Raw genomic sequence first — 16,759 nt, 5'->3', positions numbered from 1 at the left:
TCTCTTTTTATCTTATCAAAATGCAAAAGAAAGCTATAACAAGTTCTGTCGCATAATCAAGTATAATGTTCATCAGTTATAAGGTGGTTCTCTAACCTATTTCATTTTCATTACATTTTGTGGTATTTAAAAAAATATTCACACTTATTTGTTTTGTTTTTATCTACATAGCAACACAACATTCTGTTAAATCTTTAATAACAGTATATTCTCCAAATAGATATGGTGAGTAAAATATAATTCTATTTTCCGATCAGAATTTTAATTTCTTAGTTTTTTAATTTAATGTATTATATATTAATAAGCGTCTATATTCTTTGATATTAATAAAATGCTTCATTGAATTGATGAATGTATAAAAGTGCACTATTGTACTATTCTTTAATGTAAACATAGGAGCCCTAGTGTGTTGTAAATTTTATGCATGTTTAAAAATAATTTAAACCAAGAGATATTTCAACAGTAATTTTTTAGTCTGCCTCCTATAAGAAACCAGCGACAACAGTCAGAAAGAAGTCTGGTCCCAAGTTTGAAGTAAGTGATGAACAAAAAAATGATATCAAAGAAGCTTTTGATCTATTTGACAATGAATCTACTGGTAAAATAGATGCCAAAGATCTAAAAGTAGCTATAAGGGCATTAGGATTTGAACCAAAGAAAGAAGAAATCAAGAAAATGATTGCTGATATAGATAAAGATGGTACAGGGGAAATATCTTTTGATGATTTCTTGCAGTTAATGTCTGTCAAAATGGCAGAAAAGGATTCAAAAGAGGAAATTATGAAAGCATTTAGGTATGTATCTCTTTTAATATATAGTTATATTAATTTTTACATGAATTCTTTTCTTGATAATTATTTATTAAAATGCTCAATTTTCAATTTATTTATCCCGAAAAGTAGAAAATTCTCAAATTTAAATGTTTCTTCCCTACAAAAGTATCATTAAAAAATAGTAAGTATAATAAACTAAAAAAAAAGTAATAAAATATTCAAAATTTTCAAAACAAAAAGCTAATCAAATGTAATAATAAAAAATGTATTTGTCTTAATCATAACAAACTCAAGCAAAAAAAAAAAAAATATCAATGATTTTTACCATTAAATTGTGTAAAAATACATAACATTGTTTAAAAATAGCCAAAATTTTTACATTTTCCAAAATAAGCAGCACAAAGTTGCAAAGTGCACATTTTATGTACACGCCATATTCTTGCCACAGTCACATAGAGGAATGAAAAACATGAAAATCAGTTACATTAATAAACAGGTTAATAAACATTTAAATCATGTTTTTTAATAGTTTTTTGGGAAAAAAGACCTAATGTAACCTAACCCAAGCTCAAATAGAGGAAAATAGTAACACAGTAGTAATTTTCTGTTAAAAGTAGGCAACAATGAAAAAACTAGTGTATAACTATAGTAGCACTGGCGAGAATTATTTCTATTGGGAAATAAAACAATTGCCATCACTGCCATTTTTTGTTTGATGGCCAGAGCCTATCCTAGGGAATAAGCTTCCCGGGTACAAAGACCTAAGTTCCACTCCGTTCTAGAGAATGTTTCATATATTAATACTTATGCTTACCATACATCCCGGTTTAACCAGGATTGTCCCAGTTTTAGACATCGGTTCTGGCATCCCGGCCGGTGTGGTATTTTGTCCAAGTTGTACAAACCTATAACTATAAATTCAGTAGTGATCACTGGTTGCTCACCCTGTCGGAACACCACCTGCACTTTTTTTTCTATATTTCTTTCACTTTGCTCTCTCTCATCCTAGTACATAGCTCAGTTTACTCTACTCACCTAGGGTGCAATTACATTTCGTTCTTTGGTGAACTGTGAATATGACTACCACCTAATACTGTTTTTTTATTTTATTTCTGTTTTTGATTTAAAATGTTGAAAAGAAATTGTAAATTAACAATTGAACTATCAACAGATTATCCTTTTATGAAAAAGCTTTATAGTAACGATAGCAGAGTGAAATGCCAGGATACTTTTTGCCATTGGAAGAAGTAGATTGTAAAAAAGTAGCTGTAACAGATGAGGACAAACCAATGTTTACAGTAGGCTCAAAAAAGTACTAGGTGTAGATATTGTAGGAATTGAATGCAGCGCACATATTGTACACAATACATTTTAAAATGTTGTGGATGGTTTGTGAATCAAAATTGAAGAACTAATTTCTCTGAGGAACTAGTATGAAAGTGTTTAAAAAAACATTTTCATACCTACACAGTTCAAGTAACTCATTTGTAGAATTAATTCTGTGAATTTGTAGATGCGTAATAAAAATCCTAGTTCAACATGGAAGTAACAAATTTCTTTCTCTGTTACTGGCAATTAAAAAAAAAATCTAAATATATTTAAAGAACTAAAATCATACTTCCTTTCTCAAGAAAACTATCCACATGCAATGCGAGCTTTATTTGAAACTTAGATGGTTGAATTATATGACTGTGCTACTCATAGAAAAAAGTGAAGCAAGCAGAACTGATATTGTTTTGGAATTAGATGATTGAAATCCAATCTTCAAGAACTTATGGATAGCCATTTTGTACCACCGGGACGAAACAGTTATTATTTAGGAAACTTGGTAATAATATTTAATAACTAATATTGGTATATTTAAAACAGATATACCAATGATGCATTTTGTACATTAAATTGAGGCAAGACAGTTTCAGAGGAGCAGAGATTTTTGAAAGGATTGGACTGAATCATGTATTCGAGATCAAATGATCTGCTCAAACTATAAACACATACACGGTTTGGACGATTGACAAAAGATTAATACTAATAACCTTTTTGACAAGTTGTCACTTGCTAAAACTTTTATAGCATCAAAGAATGAAGAATGGAATCCGACAACGATGCAAATTTAGTATTTTGACAAATCAGTTCAACTATTTAGACATTTTCACGAACAACACATTGATGCACCCAATCTGGTAAAAATGTTGCAATATATTTTGTGCCTAGTGTCTTCTCGATTATGAAACATATTTGGTCTGTACTTGAATAATACTGTACTAGTATTATTGTATTGTATATTAAACTTTAATGTGACATGCAACAATTTTTATGAAAAAATAAAAAAAAAATATATTTTATTAAAAAAAGTACATACACGTGAGAAGTATGAATGGTATAAAAAATAGGTATTTAATTAATAAAAAGGTTTGGCAACAGCTTAATTGTTTTTTTCTACTTTAACCTGAATACCATTCACTGTCTGGGTTAAGAGTTTTATAATTATGGTAAGCCTATTAATACTTAATGATGGCATAAACTCATCTACTCTTGTGAGAATAAAAAGTAAAACACTACTTATTAAAAATATAAAAAAAAGTTGAAACAAAAGTTTATATTTTGACCAGCCAAGTTATACTGAAAAAATACTTTACAAAGACACTAAAAAAAGAAAAATTAAACCTTTTAAATAAAAATAGCATTTTATAATTAGAAATACAAAACACGAGTATTAACTCAGAAAATACAATCTAATGACAAAAAGTATTTAAACATAAATCTCATGAAACAAAAATTATATAAATCAGTCCTTCTACAGATAGTCCTTCTAAAAATAAGTAATAGTCCTAATAATTATTTATAAATTAACTTTTCTGGCTTTCAAATGTGTTAATAATTTTGGTGATATAAATTTTTACAGAGAATTCTGATTCAATCTGATGGCCAATTCTATAAGCCTTTCTTGGGTCATATTATTTCTTAAGTAATTGTTAATTTACTGAAACCTCTTTTGTCTGAAGCTACAGAAAGAGGTAAGATTAAAAAAAAATCTTAATGCCAGAGCAAAATTTGGAAAACAGGCTATCATTTTTAATATAATTTCTAATGAAATTCTGATGAAATTAGTTCATCACTGTGCTTGTAATCAAATAAACGGAATTTTTTCCTAAGCTTTGAGATGAGAAATTCAAGATCAAAACTTAAATCTCTAGCAAATGTTGCTGATTCAGTAAATATTTTAAAATTATGATCAGATCTTTATAATTCCAAATATTTTTTAACATTATCTAAGAATCTAAGCTTTGAATGCATTCCGTGATATTAATTTTGAATTTTGAAGCATTTTACTAAAGACATTAATTCTTGATAATAATCCAAAATTACAACTGAACTCAAAAATTTAAATACATATTTCTAGAATTTTAATTTTTGATTTAGCACCTAGTTTTGTTTTTGTGTCTCTAGCGGAATCTTCAATTAAAGCATTTAATGCAGTAATAATGTTCTTAGGTCTTGTTTTCGAGGTCTAAAAGCAATGATATGACTTAGTCGTTACGACGAGATTTAATGTATGAGCCGCACATGGCACATATAATGCTCTAGTATTGATATCAAGAATATGTTTCTGAAGCCCTATATTTTTCTCTTTCATGTTCGATCCATTGCTGTAACACTGACCCCATAATATGTTTAACTTCGAGCTACGGACTAGGTAACAGCTTTTCTAATAGAAAATTACACAGGCCTTCTCCAGTGGTATTTTATAAAAATGGGAATTGAGTATTTTGATTATTCAATAACTTATTCAATTATTCAATTTTGCTTAGTCGACGAGATATGTTGTGGAATGCAATTTTTAGATTCCCCATGTCTCTCATAACATCTTTATCAACGTCTGTTTTGCCTTGCAATTCTTAGAAGACACAGATTAAACCGAAATTCTGAATTTCGTTTCGAAAATTAAGCTACGATTTTATTATCAGATGTCGCTACATTGCGTCTATACGAAGCCATGTTAGAGTTGCTTCCTAAGACAGAAAATATTTATTTCACGTTCAGAGCGATTGCGAAAGCCGTTCTGATGAGGCCTATTAGGCCGAAATACGTATAAGCGGATGCGCAAGTGCCCTGTACGTGAAATCAAAATCTTAACTGTCTTTTTCTTTTTATTCAATAACTATTTAAAATTCAGAATATTTATTCGACTTATGATAAGGAGTTTTATGTTGCGGTATACCTGAAAAATTTTGCTTGGCAATCCTTTTGCTTTGGCACGCGCTGCACATCTGCTAGGATCGCCCCTGGTCCTACACTCTGGTATACACTGTTACCATTTTTTTTGTTATATGAAACCTATTTTGTGGATGGTTCTAAAAAAAATATTCAAAAAAATTAATAAAACATTTTTTTAAAGGTTATTTGATGATGATGAAACAGGAAAAATAAGTTTTAAAAATCTAAAACGTGTAGCAAAGGAACTTGGCGAAAATTTAACAGACGAGGAACTGCAAGAAATGATAGATGAAGCAGATAGAGATGGAGATGGTGAAATAAATCAGGAGGAATTTCTCAGAATAATGAAAAAAACTAGTTTATATTGAAAGGGTGTACTTAATAATGTTAATCTCAATAGTTTATGTTTTTGTTTTTAGTATAATGTAGGTATATTAGAAATTTTATGTTTTGTTTTTGATTTTTTTATATCCACCACATGGAAAAAGTAAATAATTGTCACCTTTATCACTTGATGATTTAGTATTTTTTTTTATTAATTCCAAATGCACTAAAATTGCCCGTTGATTTCTTAGGTTAGATTATTCATGATAGTATTCTTACTTCCATGCATATCCAAATTATTATGATTGTAAATATGTAATCGAATGCATTTTTGGCTAGTAAGTAATTATATATTGTCATGATAAAAGATTTAAAATAGAGTTTTTGGCACATTTTTAAACTTTAAAATTCCGGATTTCTGTTCTCATTTTTGGTATTTATAATATAGTATTGTTTTAAACATTGATGTATTTTTTAATATATTTTTTGTTATTTATAATTTTCATACCATTTTCTATCCTTTATTCAATTATTTCATATCACATGCACTCTTTCCTACTTTTTAAGTGTTCCTAGCAACATTTTTTGAGTCGTTTTATCAACTGACTAGTTGTTTGCAACTACAAGACAAAATAGCTGAACCCACACAAAAATTGCAACTTTTTACCTTATAATATAGTGTTTTGGCTATGACCTATCAGTATTGCATGTGCTCTTCCTTTAGGTTATGTGTTACAGTTCCCTAGCCTTCCACCACTCGTTTCACATATAGATCAAGTAGTTAACTTTTGCTGTATACATATTCTCTGGTTGTTCTAGCTTTCCTAGTAGGTAGTGGTTTTAACACTCTTTAAGTATCAAGATAATCAAATGTTCCTCTATATAAGTATGTATAAGGAAATCACACATCTACTTAAATATTAAGAAGATTAGATATATATTTTTTGTGAATTTAAACAGTCAATTTTATAGCAAATATAACTGATTTATATATTGCACTGCCATTTTAAGACAGTTGTGATTTTTTTGAGTAAATACTACCTATGTTACCACCCCGATATCCAAGACAAAGCTGCCAGTAAAAGTGACTTAAATATTTTCTGTTAATGCTGAAAGGAGAAAGTTTAAATGAAGAAATAGCCAAATTTGAAACAACTAATTTGTGTAAATGTCAACATTCTGACGATAAAATTATATTGTAAGTATTAATAGCCCTGTCAGTTTGGTATAGACTTTTTTATATGATCTGATAAAGCTAAAGAAATACCGCTTAGTTTAGGCAATGCAGTTTTAAAGTCAGATTGTTGTCATAGAAAATGCATATATGCTCCGCTGTAAAACAGAAAATAAAGGCATGTGCTGGACCTTTGCCCGAAACATGGCTTTCATGCTATATTTCGAATTTTGTATAAACTAATATCAAGCTCTCGACACTTAAGCTGGCTTTATAAGTTGTGAGGGATGGCGTTAAGCTTAATTTTTCGGGTCCAATTCAAGTTTTTTATCACTTAGCACCTTATCGATGTCTAGTCCTCACTTACCTTTAAGAAAAATTGTGACAAGACGTAAGTTGTGAAAAAAAAAACAGTTACATTCCTGGTGATGTAGGTAATAGTGGCTCTGAATCACTATAATCTCTTTATATTGTAAGACTTGCACAAATGTTAATTTATAAAGCAGTTTATTGCTTTTTGTTAATTTGTTTTTGCTGCTTAAAATAAACCAGCAAAAAACATTTAAAGCGTGATAGTTAAGTTAAATATAAGTTTTATGTGTTTTATACATAGCTTTATCACAGTGTTCTTTATTTATTTTTGTAACAGTGTAAATGCAATTAAATAAAAAATTACTATATATAACGGGTGTTTTGTTTAGAGGTATAAAACTTAGAAATGGAATAAAACAAAGATGATTTTTTTAAGTTGACATGAAATTGCCTTTATTCGAAAGATTAAATCTTTTGGCATTATAATTTAAATATGATTTCTGACATATGACCGTCATAGCTGGCTCTGATGTAGTCTAATCTGGTGGTCCAATTTTCGATCACTTTAAATACGACAACAACGCGGCGAATGTTGTCCTCCAAGCTGTCAATCGTTTCATGCTTATCGGCGTAGACTAGCACCTTCACATATCCCCACATAAAACAGTCTAGCAGTATTAAATCACACGATCTTTGAGGCCAATTCACAGTCCGAAACGTGAAACTATGCGGTTACCAAACATTTCCTTCATTAAATCAATTGTGACAAGAACTGTGTCTTATTGAAACAACAGCTCCTGCACATCACGTTTGGTCAATTGGGGAATAAAAAGGGCAGTAATCATGGCGCCATAGCGGTCGAAAACTTGGTACAGACAGACATTGAAGTAACATGGACTGCTCTACAAACAAAAATAACGAAGATAAAAGAAGAAGACATCGGGTTCATAAAACACAACAAAAAACAAGAATGGATAACACAAGAGATCATGGACGTAAGACGAAAACATAAAACAAGCCCAATAGAATACAAGCGAATCAACAAAATCATTAGAAAAAAGTGCAGGGAGAAGAAAGAAAACTGGATGTCAACAAAATGCATAGAAATCGAACAACTTCAGAAAAAATACGACACCTTTAATATTCATAAAAAAGTAAAAGAAATGACAGGTAGACACAAAAAGAGACAAGCAACAATATTAAAAAATGATAACGAAATAATTATGGAGAGATGGAAAGAATACATACAAACTGTTTTTGACGACGATAGACCTTGTTCCCCACCATTCACAGATAATAGAATAAATGAAAAAAACCCAGAAATAAACAAAGAAGAAGTGATCCACGCAGTAAAGTCTCAGAAAGATGGAAAAGCCATCGGTCCAGACAATATCAATATCGCAATACTAAAACTAATTGCAGATAACGAAAGTAAAAGCCTAGACTTAATAACAGCACTATTCAATAAGATACATGACACAGGTAAAATACCAACAGACTGGCTAAAACCAACATTCGTGGCATTACCAAAAAAATCGAATTACTCACAATGCGATGATTATCGAATATTAAGCTTGATGTCTCATGTCTTTAAAACTTTTCTCAGAATTATCCATACACGAATTTACAAGAAGTGCGAGTGCAAGTTCCAGATGAGTGACACTCAATTGGTATTTCGAAACGGATTGGGAACACGAGAGGCTCTTTTTGCTTTAAATGTGTTAACGCAACGATGCAGAGACATGAATGTAGATGTATATGCATGTTTTATTGACTATCGAAAAGCATTTGACTACGTTAACCATCAAAAGATGATCGAAATTCTGAGAACAACTGGAGTTGACGAACAAGACTTGCGAATTATCCCAGAACTATACTGGCACCAAACGGCAACAATTGATATAGAGCACACAACATCCGAAGATATACAAATCCGACGAGGAGTAAGACAGGGTTGCGTCTTATCACCGCTACTGTTTCATTTGTATTCGGAGTCTATATTCAGACAAGCATTAAACGAGGTCCACCGCGGAATTAAGATTAACGGTATTAGCATAGACAACATCAGATACGCTGATGATACCGTCTTAATAGCAAGCAACGCACAAGAACTACTACAAAATATAATAAATGCGGTAGTTCACCACAGCGAAATGTTCGGTTTACATCTAAACGTTTCCAAAACTGAAACTTTAGTATTTTCAGACACCAATAAACGTACATGTGTATGCCAAGGTCAAATAATAGAACAGGTAAATTCCATAAAATATTTGGAAGCAAATATCAATAGTCAGTATAATCCAAAAAAAGAAATCCTATCAAGAATCGAACAAGCAAGGAAAGCATTCATGAGCATGAAAACATTTTTTACAAGATCAGACCCTAGTCTGCAGCTTAGAATCCGAATAATCAGATGGTACGTTTTTTCTGTCTTACTGTATGGATGTGAAAGTTGGACAATGGACCCTGAAATAGAAAAAAGAATAAATGCCTTTGAGATGTATATACTTCGTCTCATGAAAATGCAATACTTGGATCATGTGTTGAGAGGCGAAAGATACGAATTACTTCAAGTTATACTGGAAGGAAAAGTACAGGGTAAAAGATTCCAAAACTACAATTGCTATTTGAATCGCCAACCTTCGAAAGGAGATGGCGCCATGAGAAGAAGCGGTCACCATTGACCGTAAGATCGTAAGAAACTTTTAGAAATATGGTCGCCAACCTTCGTTAATGGAGACGGCATAGGAAGAAGAAGATAAAGTACACCAAACAGTCAGTTTTTCTGAATATAATGGTTTCTCAACATACATTTGAGGATTATTAACTCTAAATAAGACAGTTTTGTATGTTTACGTAACCATTCAACCAAAAGTTAGATTCATCACTAAACAAAATTCGCTTATGAAAATCAGAATCAACGGGAATCTCGTTTTGGACCCGCTCACCGAATCTACGCGTTGCTAGTTGATGATGTACCTTCAATTCTTGCGTGATTGAATGAGTTCGTAGGGTTGCAGATGATTTTTTTTAATTCCCTAGAATTTTTGCCAAAATTTCCCTATATTTCCCTAACAACTTGACAACCATACTTAACCTAGTATCCTAGAATGGACTACCTAAGTCTGACGTCAGAATGAGGGGGAGTTTTAAAAACCTTTCCAAACATTTCTAATTTGTTTGTATTTATTACATAAGAAGTTGGAAATATTGTTTTTTTTCAATTGTTTGAAGAATAAATAAGGACTTTTGGTTATGAACGTTCATTCTGTACGATTGGTGTTACTTGTTGTTCGTGAATTTGTGAAGTAAGAATATCAAAGTATTAAGATATTTTAGCTCAGGGGGATCCCCGTTGTAATTCGCCGTTCGTGAAATACCATCACTCTAGTCTCCGACAGGGAAAATCACATGAACAGTTAAAGAAAGGGAAACTAGAAACCAAAAATCGCTCGAGGCCAATATATACTTTAGCTCTGGTGGATCCCCGACGTAATTCGCAGCTCGTGAATTCCATCACTCTAGTCTCCGACGGGGAATCACATGAACAGAATTCAGTGATTCCGCGAATAATACGATTTCAAAGCAGATGATATATGTACATTTTTGGAAAGTTTAATAATCCAACAGATTTTTTAAAATAGTCTTACAAATATTAAGAATTCCCTAGATTTTTCATAGAATTGAATAAAAATCTCTTTTTCTCTAAGCTGGCTTAAAATTCCCTAGGTATAGAGAAAATTCCCTATGTCTGGTAACACAGAGTTGGATTTTGTAAGCACGCAAAGCAAGATACTTTGCAAGATGGCAGATAGACCGGTCTTTCTTTATGCTACGCTCTACAGCAGCCACAACGTCTTCTGTACGACGTGTCTGTGAATGTATATTATCATTGAGAGTAAACGTGGTGCAAAAACGTTCCATAATTAATCGAATTACTTGCTCTGATGGACTGACCATAAAATTGACGTAGTGCGCGATACGTATTTCGAACAGAACCATAATTTTTAAAATAAATTTGACACTTGACAGCTGTCAAAATGGAGGAAAGTTACATTCTTACTGTATCAGACGAAGCCAATCGTATAATAAAACACTAAAACCAGTATTTAGTAACTTTTACTCGAAAGAAAACAATTTCCTGACTGTTGCTACGTGAATTTTATGATATATAAAATGTATGAAGAGAAAGTTTCCAGTGGTTGACTGTTCACCAAAATTATAGAACATTAAAAGGAATTTTGCTGGAGACCATAATGCAAAAATTAGCAAAGAGCAATTTTTGCCCCATTTATAGGATATGGGAGCTTACATAAAGAGTCAAGCGATAATGTGTTAAGACTAATACATTTTGAAGACACCAATAACATGATAGTAGGAGGAACAAGATTTCTCCGTACAATGATACATAAAGGAACAAGGAATTCCCCTGCAACGAAACTGTTAACCAGATAGATCACATACTCATGGACGTCAAAAGCTATCGAGGTCCAAACATAAATGGTGACTACTTTCTTGTAATGGCGAAAATCACAGGAATATCAAACCCAAAGAAGGATACTAATAAAACAAGACATACTTACTTAAAATATAGACAAATTAAGATTTTATTCAACCTCTTTTGATTTGCATAGTGCCTCTGTATATTCGCTTATAAGTACTTCATCCTAGCAGGAATCATTGTACATCAGGTACAGAAGCTTTAAACGTGAAAATAAATATTTTTCGCCAAAAGAAGCAACAATAAAATGGATTCAATTTGGACGCTCTAGCGACATCTGATAATAAATCTCAAAAGTAGAAATTTGAAGATTATTGACCTATTGACGAAACCAAAATTCAGATTTATGCTTTAATCTGTAACCAAATCTTAACTGTCCTTTCTTTTATGTCGGTATAGGTACTCTTTATGAGTACAAGAAACTAATTCGCCAAAGATGTTTGCTTAGATGACGAGATATGTTGCGGGATGCAACTTTTCGGATTTCTACTTTCAATATATAATTAATGTGCATAATCTGCGCATTGACACCAAGACAAATGGATAACAGAATCCAGAGCTTGGAAGAGGAAGAAAATGTGAAGGAATTGTGGTCAAAATATAATAATTGAGAAGGCAACAAAAATATTGGGGAAACAAACCAGTTAGAAAAAACGAATGGTTTGACAAGGTGTGCCAAGAAGCAACAGATATAAAAAATAGAGCAAAACAAAAGACAAATCAAGACGGACACACGGAATTTAAGAAGAGGTAAAATATATTACATAGGAGAAAAAAGGCAATTTGAGGAAAAATAGTTAGAAAACCTGGAAGCATATTAAAACAAAACTCGAAAGTTCTACAGAAATCTAAACAAAATGAGCAGACTTTAAGCCAAAAATATGGAGCTGTAAAGATAGAGAGACAAATTTAATGGCGATCATATCGAAGAAGCAGATCGAAATGATTGGAATATATTCAACCCAAACGAAAGACCATCTACCATTTACAATCTCTACAAGAATCGTGACGATGCGCTGCTACAAATACTGCATAAACTTTTACTTCTTGTCTGGCAAAATGAGACCATGTCCTATGAATGGTCTCAAGACATGATTTGCCCGTTACATAAAAAATAACAACTACAGAGGTAACAACTGTTAACAACTACCTATAAAATACTAGTAAATATTATAGATGAAACAACCTTCTGTTGTTTCATCAGAAGAGTAAGAGTAAATAAAATCCCTCATTGGATGACTGAGGCACACGCTCAGCACCTCATAAGGGTAAACTTATGAGCAGAGATAGTTGACGACATAATTATAGATCAGTATTTCTTACAAATATTAGACATATCCATTCCTACTTTGTCGGAATGTGAATAAAACCGTTCCAGGTACATATACCATTAAAATATAATGTACGTAAAATAAACGGCAGTAAATTATTATTTATGGAATTAACTGTGTAATAAAAAGGATTTTGAAAGGTAAAAACTGTACGCTTATTAAAATAATACACTCACGGTTACAATGTAAACAAGAGTTAAATGTCAAGAATTTTATTAAAAAGGTTATAATTTGTCTCTGACTGTTTTTTATACAACTATCTCTTTTATAATACAAGTAGTCTCCAAGAATTCATAAAGACAACATATTTTTTTAAAAAGCATAAAGTATTGTTTAAAAAGGTTCTGAAACCGTTTTCTTGTGGCATTTCTAAGTTAAATTTATGTTTATAAGGGGTTAAGCCACAATTTATTGTAATAAAAATTATGTTTTTAAACAAAGTTTGACATTTCGATTTCCACTCCGAAAATCGTTTTCAAAAAAATGTTTTAAAAATTACAAAAAAATATATAACCAAAAAGTTGTTAGTGGGTTATGTTTTTTAAAACTCATGGTTGACTTAATCGGCTTCGATCTGGTAGGCAATAGCCTACTTTTGTTTGACGAAAATCTGAGAGTGGCGTTTTTACACTCGGAATATCAAATTCTGACTGTTTTGTGTGTTTTATTGTATTTGTTTAACGTAGAGTATGTTTGTGTATTGTGTGTTGTATATGTTTTGTACCTATATAATTGTAGATGATGTCTGCGACTTTCTTTAATCCGGTACCTATTGTTGGTATATTCTTGTTGTTGGTTTCTTCTTTAAGTATTGGCAATCAAAGTCTGCTACATTCTGCTGATGTATTTGCTACACATTTTTCTTCATTAAGTAGGATGAAAGCTGCTTCTTTGATTTTTCTCTTTTTCATGTATGTTCCTTTCATGATTATTGATGCATCTTTCGCTCCTTGCTAGTTATCTCAATCATGTTTGCACTGGTATGGGAAGAGATTCCCACAGGCAAAAGACCACTCGGACATCCCAGAATGCGATGAAGAGATAACATCCAAGCAGATCTCCGGAAAATGAACATTCCATTTGACCCTAGGTTAATGGAAGACCGAACAAATTGGAAAAAAGTTGTACAGTCAGCCAAGACCCACCCAGGGTTGTAGCGTTACGTGATGATGATGATGATGATGTTTGCATATCTGTGATTTATCGAAGGCTCTGTTCTTTATTTATGTTTCATACTCTTTTATTCTGACACTTAGTGGTCTTGTGGTTTATCATCCCTCTTTATTGACTATTATTATTTTTAAAGTTTTCTGCAATAGTATATTGGTGAAAGGACTGGTGATATCAAAACTGATTAGCATATTATTGAAATTGTAATCTATTTCTACCAGTTTTTGCAAAAATTACTATTAGCTTTTGATAAAAGATGTTTTGTTGTTTGCTAAAGGCTGTATACTGTATTATGTCTAGGAGGAACTTTGACAGTCGGCTGCAAGGAGAACCCGTGCTTCTTCAAATTAGTATGAGAGGTACATTCCCTTTGTGAATTTTTGGGAACTCCGTTTAGATGTAGTGTGATGTTAGTGCTCTTCTTTGGCTACAATTAATTGTGGCTTAATTTCATATAAAAATAATATAAAATATTGTGTGTTTTGTAATTGTACATTGTATGTGGATATGGCATTTGATGAAGAATGATAAATTTAAACCAGCAAAAATTTGTGTTCTAGATCTTGTTTCTCTCTCTTATACACTCCGCAACCCGAGCGCCCGTCCTGCGAGAAGCGCTTCATTAATGATTAAAAAACAATATTTTAAAATGAAATAGGCCCAAAATACTTATTGGGAAATAATAGGATAAGGTTTGAACTTGAATTTAGGTACTTGGTGAATTCAAAAATGATGTTTTTTACTTGGGTTTTTGAGCCTTGAAAATAGTAATTTTGCGTTTTTCGCAGTTTTAAATTATTTATAACTCGAAAACGATTAAGTTTAAAAAAAACTACAAAAGACATATTTTGTTCAGAATGATCCAAAAAAATCAGGGCTAAAAAAATGTATTGTTACAATTTGTTTAAAAAAATTTTAACAAATTTTCGCCTGGGCGACCTCTTGAACCTTATTTTGGGGTATCTCATGAAAGTGATTATGCCCGAGCTTTTCGCCTTGTCTAGTACTTAAACCTCACAATTCCGTTATTTGTGAATACATGTATTTGAAAATTACAGTATTATCGACTTATTGACGACATTTGGCATTGACCAGAAAATAAATTTCTACGACTATTTTGCTACTGCATTGTATGCGTTTAGATAGCATTTCACTGCCATAAATAACTCACTGATCCCTTCGAGAGATAATAAAAGATTAGAACGCATAAGCTGGACGAACTTGGCAGCGAGTATTTAAATGAAAAATTACTATCACACGCCGAATGCATCAGACTCATTCGTTCGGTCTCAACGTGCAGTAGTGTGACGGTTGGAATCTACCGGAACTCGCGAGTATTGTTGCGCTCTTCTCCGATACGGAACAATTTCAAACGTCTTGTGAAATTACTTTTGTGTGAAGTTCAATGTTACCATCTTCAGGATGATTGGAACTGAGGAAATTGTAAGTGGTTGAATTTTTTAACTATTGCATGTTCGGTCGATTTGAAACATTTTGATATATTCCAGGAAAATATGCAAAACCGGGTTCAGGACTGCAATAGCTAGATATTTGATGAGTTTTTTACATTTTCTTCAAAAATTTTGGCGTTGATTTTTAATTATTAACAATTAAAGTGAAAAATGTGATTTTTTTCGAATTTTTGCTTGCCATTAAAAATGTTTTTATGTAAGTACTTACTTATATTTAAATATAAATATTTATCTCTTAAGATATAGAAAAACGTTTAAAATGGGGTATTCTAAAATTTTTTAAATTAATTTGTTGTTTCAAAAAGAGCAAAATAAGTCAAACTCGTTAATTGTTTATAACTTTTGTGAAAATTAATTTACACTTCTGTAATCGCTTTCAAAGGGGGTCTTGCAGTTCTTAACAAACACCCAAAATTTTAGTTTTCGATTTATTAAATAGTTTAAAACTTATTCAAATTGTTTATTCTAAATGTCCTTTTTTTGTAATAACAAAATAAAGGTGAATACTTTCAGTTTTAATATGCACGAAAGGAAATTAAAAAAAACATTTTTATAACCAAAAATTGTGTTTATTATTTAAGAAGCTGACAATTTGTACACGAACTTAAACAAAAAAAGTTATTCTGGAATGATTAGGGAAAAACTAGGGATTTTTTATAATTAAGAAACGTAATTAGTCTTATTTTAAGGATAATAATTTAAAGTTATATTATATAATAGAAAATAAATTAGAATACTATAAAAATTTGATTCTTTTGGTAAAAAATTAATTTTTTAATTGTTTTTGTATGTTTTTGAAATTGTATAATGTAATTTGTATCAAATTACATTGTTTATTTATTAATAAAATTATTAACGCATTGCATTTGTAGTAAACGCAAAGAGTACATGTAGATGTAGACTATCAAAAAATATCAAAATCCATCAACTAGAACCGGAGATACAGAAACTTGTAGTTCAAGCTGTACAAAAAAGTGCTGTAATTAGTGAATTTTTGAAAACAGCATAGCGTTATAAAGGGCAATGCCTGGAGTAATCTCCAAGTGTTCGCAGCTCTAAACTGTTTGTTATAATTTTTTATGACACTTTTAAGGTGTGAAAACTACTGTTTTCTAGTGTGACACTATTCGGTTAAATTTAATGTAGTATAGCTCAAATTAAAGCTTTTTTATGTGTCATCAGCGAATCTTATGTTATTTACTATTCTTCCGTTTACAGAGATTCCATCACCCTGATCCGCTATCGCTTCCTGGAATATGGCTTCACTGTACACGTTAAACAGTAATGGTGACAGAACAAAGCCCCGTCTTACTCCTCTCTTTATATCTATATTTTCGGACTTTTGTTCTTCTATCTTTATATTGGCCTTTTAATTCCAATACAGATTGATAATGATTCGTAAGTCTCGTCTGTCTATATTTTTGTTTCTCAGTACTTCTATTAGTTTTTCATGTCGGACCCTGTCGAATGCCTTCTCGAAGTCG

At 31.5% G+C, this 16,759-nt stretch overlaps 2 protein-coding genes across 2 annotated transcripts in view; both read left to right on the top strand.

Annotated features, from left to right (window-relative positions):
- The first annotated feature begins 64 nt into the window (after positions 1 to 64).
- Positions 65 to 5,527, top strand: LOC140432412 (uncharacterized). The gene is made up of 3 exons (XM_072520294.1): positions 65 to 225; positions 475 to 794; positions 5,173 to 5,527. Exons 1-3 carry the CDS (start codon positions 223 to 225, stop codon positions 5,357 to 5,359), a joined length of 510 nt encoding a protein of 169 aa, XP_072376395.1. The 5' UTR covers positions 65 to 222; the 3' UTR covers positions 5,360 to 5,527.
- Positions 5,528 to 15,043: 9,516 nt separating this feature from the next.
- The window catches only part of LOC140432409 (ATP-binding cassette sub-family G member 1-like), a 197,766-nt gene continuing 196,050 nt past the window's right edge, over positions 15,044 to 16,759 (top strand). Inside the window, exon 1 of the mRNA XM_072520287.1 lies at positions 15,044 to 15,246. Coding sequence (XP_072376388.1) covers positions 15,226 to 15,246 — 21 coding nt within the window. The 5' untranslated portion in view covers positions 15,044 to 15,225. The remainder of the gene's footprint in view (positions 15,247 to 16,759) is intronic.

The sequence above is a fragment of the Diabrotica undecimpunctata genome, chromosome 1 (assembly GCF_040954645.1).
Source record: "Diabrotica undecimpunctata isolate CICGRU chromosome 1, icDiaUnde3, whole genome shotgun sequence".
NCBI lineage: Eukaryota > Metazoa > Arthropoda > Insecta > Coleoptera > Chrysomelidae > Diabrotica > Diabrotica undecimpunctata.
This window is presented reverse-complemented; position numbering and strand designations above follow the sequence as displayed.

What these genes read in the sequence shown, in the direction of transcription:
- LOC140432412 (XM_072520294.1), top strand. An exon ending in GAAATTATGAAAGCATTTAG is followed by an intron (nt 795 to 5,172) that starts GTATGTATCTCT and finishes ATTTTTTTAAAG; the next exon opens with GTTATTTGATGATGATGAAA.